Here is an 8,953-nt window from a genome sequence, read left to right as displayed (position 1 = left end):
GCTCGGCAACGAGCCTAGGCCAACCAAGCCAAGCCACCCATCCACATGCTCGCGTATGTATGAGTTCGCCATGGCTCGGCCAACGTGTAGAGGCCCCTTAAGATGGTGAAAGATTCCTGCCTCCTCTAATCTTCACCACCATTTACTTGGCTGGCAGTTCCCTCTAGATCTAATCCTCCATGATCATAATATACACGCAAGATAAAAACATTGCGCCTGTTCAAGAGCAGCCTCGGATCTAGGCTCAGATAAAATTCTACCTGTGATTCAAGCAATAGTGGTTGGAAATCTTGTGTCCTCGACCTCATGTGCCAGTGCCATGGTTATCCTTACACTCCGAGAAATAAATTTGAATTCGTTTAGGCCGGAGTGGGGTCTCTGAAAAAATCTGACTTAATAGAAAGCTACTTTTTGGCTTTTTGTGATTGTGAATACACTTAAGCTCATGTAATACAATTGACAATCGTTTTATTATTTTAAGCGAAAAACAATTCAATTGCTATATAATAGTTACTAAATACATGAAGAATAAACACGGTAATGACTCTACATTTAATACATATATATGTATAACGAACAAAAAATAGTATAATGTTCTCGCCACTAAGTTACTGGTATAAGCATTTATAATAAGCAAGTTCTAGTTAAATTCTATGGCATTTATTTATTTTACTTATGGAGTATTGACGAGGAATAGGTATATTTTATGAACTGAGTGCTAACTAATTTTCTCATTTTAGCCCTACTGGACCTCGCTTCAGATCAAGGATACGTAAATTTCCAACATTGGTCGAACGGTCCACTATCGATTATATAAGTGACTTTAGAAGTACGGAGGGTCTAAAGGTAATCCAAAAACCTCGTATTTTCAATTTGATTTTGCAATTAATAATAATTAAACTAATGCTTTATCTTTTTATTATATCTAATGCGTTTAAATCTTTTACAGAGTGTAGCTCACTCCTTTTTCAAGTACGGCCCTAAACGGCTGAGGATGTTTCCTGAAATTGTCGATAACGTTGCTAAAGCTTGTTCTGCTATTCATCAAAAAGCCCTTTCATTTGGGGAAGTTTACGGCAAGGTATATTTCAGCATTCAATATTTTTATAATGAAGGGCGTATATGAATATTAACAATTACTAATAATTTTAAAATGTCAGCATTAGTACCTATATAGCAATATTTATGGATGCGCCTGGCACTTTTCATACCTCCAGCAAGTACGAAGGATAACGACTCATATGTGTGTGAGAACTTAAATGTTTGATACATAAATAAAACATGCCTACCAATATTTTTTCGTGAATAACTTTAAGATACGAAGAATTAAAAAACAACTCAGTGGCTGTTGTCTCATAAAATCTACATCTGAGGACCATTGTTTGTAAAAATAAGGCACATGAAGCAATATATAGAACAATTTGAAGCATATTAAATGTTCGAAATATTTGGAAGGGATCAAGTGAAAACATGACCAAAGTTTTGTTTTCCAAAATATGTTAAATAATAATTAACTATTTTCTTTTTTGAGGAAATATTTTAAGATGGCTGGATCAATCATAGTAAATCAATTTGTCTTTTGATATTAATTATGTTCAAATCGGTTGCCCAAACTTCCATTCTTTTTTCTTCTGAATTTATATACTTTAAAATTCTAAATCAATTTTAATATCACTGTCAAAAATATTTTTATAACCGAGGCCATCCTTTAAAAATAAATTAAAATTAAAGTTGTTGGACAAACAATTCCAGACTAATAATATTGTGAAGCAGTAACACACTATTGTAACAGTTTGTGTTATAGACTGTTAGAAATTGATTAGTTGATGTTACAGGGTTCGTTAATTTTCCCTATTCTCCCCAGCTGAATAATAAATATAGCAATTATCGTTATTAAAATAAATATTTGAATGTTTATTCACAATAATTCACATTTTTTAAAGTAATAATAAATATTTGGTACTAGTTACTGCTGCGATTGAAATATCGTACTATCTTTTTAATACGTCCATTTCTTTCATTCAAGCAAACCAGTGATGTCTTAGGCAATATCTAACTTGAAATTGTGATCACCAGAACATAAAAACAATGCTTCATACTGACAGTATTTGTAAACTAACAAAGTATATTACGAACATAGCCAGCGTATATATCAATCAGTCTAATTTTTTTATATTATAGATAAAAGCGTACATAACTACAAAATTAATTTTCAGGATTTTCTTCTTTTTTTAAATTTTTTATTTTGTTCTTAATTTTTCATATTGTATGTATAAATCAGTCTCTCCATACTTTATATAATCTATAGTGTATTTATCAATCTGTATAAATTTAATATAATATGATGTGTATATAAATACGAAATTGATCTCCTGTTTTAACATTGTGTTCATAAGTTCAAAATTGATCACGATCCCTGATTTTTTTTGTTCTTAATATTTCATTTTAAATTGGAATTGACAAACTCTAAAAGTGATATATAAATTCTAACTATTATTTATTCCACCATTTGTACAAGAGCTTTCTTTAACAAATAAACTTTCTATATAACTATCTTTATAATGGAACAAAAATATCTTCGGAATATATATTATATACTATTTACAGAATCGTCCCTGCAGAATAATACAGATCCTACCATCGACGTATCTTGGATTTTTGAAGACGTATTTAGTGCTCTTAATATCACGAACTAATCAAGTACAAGAAGAAATACGTAAATATAGTAAAGGTATATTCATTGAATTTCGAATTTTAATATCTTGGATAACTAACATACCTAGGTTATGTTAGCCTTTTTCAAACGATATGGGGGCCCTCCAAATTAGAGATGGGGTCCCACAAATTATTTTTGTTATAAACAATAAGCTAGATAAGATTATTATTTATTAATTATTTGAAAAGTAACATACGTAAAAAAAAAGAAAAAAAAACATTTAAAAGAGATACTTTTTAATTACCAAACAAAAAGGTACCTTTCGCATAATATTAGTGAGTTAATTATTTTTTTGTTTTTGTTTATTCTATAATATTGAGGTTAAAATTTATTATATTTAAGCATTTTCTTTTCCATGCTTTATTATTATTTCTTTAGTTAGAGAAAGGATCCTTATGGTTTGTGTAAACATTTTATTGATTTTATAACACACATTTTTATAATAATAGGAAGTTATTGTTTATTTGATTTTATTTGGTTATATGTAATATCATATTTGTGTGTCAATTGGAAAGCATATTTCCTTTAATTTTTTTATTTTCTGTATTATGTTGGTTCTTTGGGGGGGGGGGGGGGTTCATTTTATGGTCAACAGTCTATTACAAATTATTCCAGCACTAATAATTTAGCATACTCATTCACTTGCAGTATGAAATCCATATAAATATGCCATTATCATGGATTGCCATATTAATTAATGCATGTTTATTTTTCAGGCGTAGCAATACTAAGATCTCCAATAGATTACATGGTATATGCAGTGCAGGAAATCCGTTATAGGAGCAAATATGTAAAAATGTTAATAAAGGTTTTAGCAAAATTAAGGATTCTGTTCAAACTCTTCAAGGTAAGTACTTTAACCACAGTATGTTGTACTTTAAAATGTGGAATGGATTTATTGGGAGGAGATTCATAATAATTTCTCTTAAAATATTCTCACTAAATACTTGAACGAATTATATTCTAAAAAAGTGAAGTACTGGAATTTGACTGCCAAGACTTATGTTAGTAATTGGTTTAAATATTCCTTATTGGTAGAAGAAAGGTACTATATTTTAAAAAATCAGTCTCAAAGCACTACTAGAAATCGGGATGGAATAAAGGGAAGGAGATAGAATAGTGGTTATAAGCAACTTGGACATTTTCCAAAAAAAAAATATTCTGGAATAAAAATAGTTTATGTTGAATTATCATCCTTTATTGTGTTTTCACCACTGAACATAATTCATGTAAATTGTTTTGTTTTTTTGTTAAATATTCTATGCATATTGTTGGTAAGGAAACCCGTTCACCTTTTATTGTTGTAGTTTGTTAAGCATCGGTTTAACTTAAGTATCGGTGAAAGCCAAAATTAAAAAAAAAAAAAAAAGAAATAGAAAAAGGAAGAAGATCTGACTCGCTTGGACTGCTGTAGAATACTAGCTTTATTCTGTTCGTTACATCTCTTTATATGCATTCGATCAGCTATTCTCAGCAAGGTGACAGCGAAGTAACAGATGACTCAGACCGTAACTTATATATATCAATGCTATCCCCAGATTATACTGATATGAAAACTTGACTAATAGTTTTACGAAACAGTAAAAGTGAGTCACTTTGCACCAGATTTTGAAATTTTGATATTGTGCATTTTCGGCCCACTTTACTGAGTGACGCGGATATCTACAAAAGGCAAGCGTACTACATGGGGAGGCGAAGAATTAAAAGTGTAATTTAGTAAAAACAAAGTGGCATGGTTGCAATAATCCCCCAGAAGCTGGTAGGCAAGGAGTCGTTTGAATAAAAAAAAAAAGGGGTAAAATTGGCAAACATGTCTTAAAGAAGAATACAAAAATAATTTAAACCAGGATCTTAGTGATAGTACAAAATTATTCTAGAAAAACATCAAAGCATTGAGTAGCCGCTAGGGAAAATAATGAGCTAGGGAAAATGGTTCCTGAGAATAAATATATTGTGGTGGTATAGAGAAGACACCAAGAAAAACAGTTTAGAGATGAATAATGGATCCTGCAAACATTCAGGACGGACTAAGGCTGGATTCAATAAGGTGATACAGAAATCAGATGAGAGGAAGATTCCTTGATAAACATCTTTTTATACACGAATTATTATTATTATTATTCTACGGGCAACAGACCATGGAGGCCTAAGTCCTCGCGCGATGTATTTCCCAATATTAGGATGTAATATTCCCAGTATTAGGAAATACATCGCGCGATTCTTGACGTGGTTTCGCAGGGTGGGTTCGTCACTTCCACGCCAATTTGTTGTGAGTGCCACCCATTGGCTAACGGACCTCACAAATGCCCGGGGGGAGGATGTCAGTGAGTTTTCCATTATTTTGTGCTTGAAAAAATCCCAGGTGGGACGGGGATTTGATCCTACAACCCATGGATTGGTTGACTGACGCGTTACCATGCTGCTACCACTGAATGTTATGTAAACATTTCACGTATGGACATTCTAGGAGGAGTTATTTTTCATTTAATAAGAAGATATACTATGTGGTAAATACCAAATTGCGCAATTTGAATTGAAGAACCTGACACTACTACTATTATGTGGCTTACAATAAATAGATTTTGTGCAACTGTACCTACCTATTCTTAAAAAAGAATCCCAAAAAATCAGTATGCGTATATATTAAACAGGTGATGACATATTTTATGGTCTATCGACACACAAACGGTTGAAGATATGACAAAAATGATTAGGACTAAATTTTATCTTAGTTTCGTGTACAATACAAAATGTTCAGTGCTAAATTTGCGTATGAGTACCAAGAAAGGAGCTTTCTCAATTTAGTGAGCACATATCTCATGTAGTGGCCATTTTGATTTACGACGCCATAGCAACCAAACTGCGGAATTTGAAGATGTAAACACCTCATGGGTGTGATTGCACTTTCTCTTCACAATAAATCTCACGGAATACATTTTAACCTTGACTATTCTCAATGGGATGCAGAGTAAAGAGGTGTGTGCCTAACCTAGGTTTCACTAAGCCATCTTACTATCAATAATGCAGTAAAGATCTTTTGTATGGTTTTGTACAGTTTACTTGCGGGACTTCTGGTTATATAACATTATGGGACATTAGTTATATAATGTTATCATATCTCTAGCTATCCCTATGAAACTTCTATTGGATTACAACTGCATTTCAGCTGTGTATAGTTTTTTTATAATGTTTTTGGTATTTTGAGTAACGATATATTAATTAGAAATCTCCTGGTAAGTCGATTTTTACAGCTTGTGTTGAGAACAGCCTAGGTATAGTAACAAGGGTATTAAGTTTTTGTACGGACAGTAGCGATTGTAGGCTTACACGGCGTTTTTATAATTCATTGTCTCAACCACCGGTTTTACTAATTATATTCACACTAACATGAATCTTTATCTATTATTATTATTGTTACGGTCCTACAGAACCCGGGCTTCCTACACCACAGCCAACCAATCTACACGATCTCTTGCATTCTCTTCCCATCTTTCAACATTTAAAAGCTTCAAATCCTCCTCCACATCGTTCAGACATCTGATCGGGGGATGTCCTATTTTCAGTTTTTCCTCTTTTTGGTCATAAACCATATTTTTGGGTACCCTTTCATCGGGCATCCTCTCAATGTGTACTAACCATCTTCTTCTTGATCTTTAGACTAAAGCCAGGATGTTGAGTTCCCCGAACAGATCCATCCGTTCAACGTTTCTTCTTCTTCTCCAAATTCCATTCTCCGAGACTCCTCCCCATATCCTTCTCAATACCTGAATCTTTGTCTATATTGAAACAAATTATGAATTAATAATTTTTCACACTGGTTTGCACAAATATTAACCTAATCGATCGAAATTGGGGGAATTCCAATAGCTATTTTACTCAATGCATTTTTTCAAATCGGTGTGGCACGCCTATTACAAATAATGCAATACCATTTTCTAATAAGTCTGAAAGATTGTCATGACAAGTATATGGCAAAGTCATACTCATTGTTTTATTTTATTTTATTATTTTTAAAATCATATCTAATTTTTTTTTAATATGTAGATTGAAGGTTTAAGGGCTTTCAAATATGTCAGAATCATAGAAAGGATAATAAGAGCGGTACTTATTAAAATGAAACAACTTAGGTCTCAAATAAATGAAGCTTTACGTGAGTATTTTTTTCTTTTATAAATGAATTTATTATATATAATATACAATATAATTACTTATAATAAGTGATCATATAAAGGAGAGTATCTCAGTGACTTCAATGATTATTTCCTTCATCCAAATTATAATAATACTTACTAAAATTTTCCTAGATTATTTCTTAGTTCTATTCTACGAATTGTTTAAAATTATATAAATCTGTGGTTCCCAACCGGTGGTCCGAGGGAGCTTTGGCAGTTGGCTGCAGGGATACCCACAGCACTATTTAATATTTCCTGACGTTTGAGTATTAGTTGATAGATTTTAACAAATAACAATACACCAGCAATATGCCTCAAAATGTATTGTTTTTCGGGGTGGATCTTTTTTTCCCAGAGCTGGGGAAGAACCGATGGTACATGTCTATATTCTTTAAAAAGAATATATAGTTATACATATATTTCCTTAAATCAATGAACTCAAAAACCATTTATTCGTTTTATTTATTTTCAGGAGATGAGAGGAAAACATTTCGCATCGCGTCGGCCCCTCTTTTGAAGATAAAATCAAAGGCACTTCTGCAACTAGTTGGTACTAGAAAGCCCCAACCTGCAATGGTTATTTTGGCAAGGGCATTAGCTCTATTTTTGAAACTGAAGGCAGTAAAGGTATATATTGCCATATCAGTTTATTCAGACATCTGTATTAAGTTCACGATTAGTCTATGATGCTTGAATCTAGTAATAGTGCCTAGGAACCACAGTTAAGTGTTAATCATTCTAGCTTATATTTTAACTATTGATGTCCCATTGCAGGTAAATTTATTAAGACGTCGATATATCGATATATATATAGACACACACACACACATCTAGAATGTTCTTCAAAATTCTCATACGAAGCTGCTTGCGTGGTGGCCAGGATGCCACCGATTGAGCTGATCGCAGATGAGAGGAGCCGCTCTTATAATAGTGCTGACTATATTCCAAGAGACGAATTAAGAAAGGAGACAATTAGAAAATGGCAACGTCGCTGGAATATGGCATTCAGTGGAAGACGCACAGGCTGGTGCCCAACATCGAGGCCTGGGTGAATAGGAACCACGGGGAAGTAGATTACTATATCACCCAGTTTATCACAGGGCATGGTTGCTTCCGAGCCTATCAGTATAGGTTTAAGCTCGATGAGACTTGAGAATGTCCATTGTGCCCAGAAACGGAAGAGAGTGCGGAGCACGTTTTCTTCTTCTGTCACCGCTTTCAAGAAGAAAGACTTGTTTGCGGCTCATACCCAACTGCAGATAATATTGTCAATATTATGCTGCTTAACAAAGATTATTGGATGGCAGGCCAACGATTTGCTGCACAGGTGATGCAGAAGTTAAGGAACGAAGAGAGAGATAGGCGAACCAGAAGATAGCCTAAAACAATGAGGCGGCACTCAGCCAATCACCCCCATGATGTAATGCCTAGCGGCGGTCCCGTGGAGGGTGAGAAACAGGTGTAGGGCGGTGGTTTTAGTGGGTAAGAATCCCACACACGGATAAGTACGGGCCTATCCGTGTCTTTTGAAGATTTCCACCGACCCTCGTAAAAAAAACAACAAAAAAACAAAAAAAAACATCTAGAATGACCTTTGTCGGCAGTCCTTCAGTTTCTCATAAGAACCAGCCACTATTCATCACCAAATTAGGGAGACAATCAATTTGATCTTTGAACAGTTCAATCATGAATGTGTAGATTGATGATGCAATGATACAAGCTTCATTTTGAGTGCATACTATCTATATTCCTAATAATTCTTAACGAGTCAAACTTTTCTCAAAATCTGATAAAAAAAAGCTAAATCATATTTCACTAAATTAATTGATAAAGAACTATGATTAATTGTATCATTTTATTTTTTTTTAATGTGTATATTGTTATATAATTAAATTGTGAGGTTAAAATTAATTTAATATTCACAACACCAAACCACACCAGCAATTTCATGTGTTTTGATGTTTATTTAAATACAATTTTACTTAATGTAATTGCAAATTAAAAAGAACAATCTTAACTAAGGCCCTATACGATCTTATTCTAATTATATTTACGCAATTCATAT

The 8,953-nt window shown here is 33.1% G+C and overlaps 1 protein-coding gene across 1 annotated transcript in view; it reads left to right on the top strand.

Moving 5' to 3' along the window:
- The window catches only part of LOC106682032 (dynein axonemal heavy chain 1), a 236,643-nt gene that overhangs the window by 100,018 nt on the left and 127,672 nt on the right, over positions 1 to 8,953 (top strand). Inside the window, exons 45-50 of the mRNA XM_067050254.1 lie at positions 741 to 846; positions 950 to 1,081; positions 2,608 to 2,731; positions 3,433 to 3,563; positions 6,761 to 6,866; positions 7,361 to 7,515. Coding sequence (XP_066906355.1) covers positions 741 to 846; positions 950 to 1,081; positions 2,608 to 2,731; positions 3,433 to 3,563; positions 6,761 to 6,866; positions 7,361 to 7,515 — 754 coding nt within the window. The remainder of the gene's footprint in view (positions 1 to 740; positions 847 to 949; positions 1,082 to 2,607; positions 2,732 to 3,432; positions 3,564 to 6,760; positions 6,867 to 7,360; positions 7,516 to 8,953) is intronic.

The sequence above is a fragment of the Halyomorpha halys genome, unplaced genomic scaffold (assembly GCF_000696795.3).
Source record: "Halyomorpha halys isolate HHAL.00 unplaced genomic scaffold, Hhal_1.1 Scaffold385.1, whole genome shotgun sequence".
Lineage (NCBI taxonomy): Eukaryota > Metazoa > Arthropoda > Insecta > Hemiptera > Pentatomidae > Halyomorpha > Halyomorpha halys.
The sequence above is the reverse complement of the archived record's forward strand: the minus strand, read 5'-3'. Positions and strand labels throughout refer to the sequence as shown.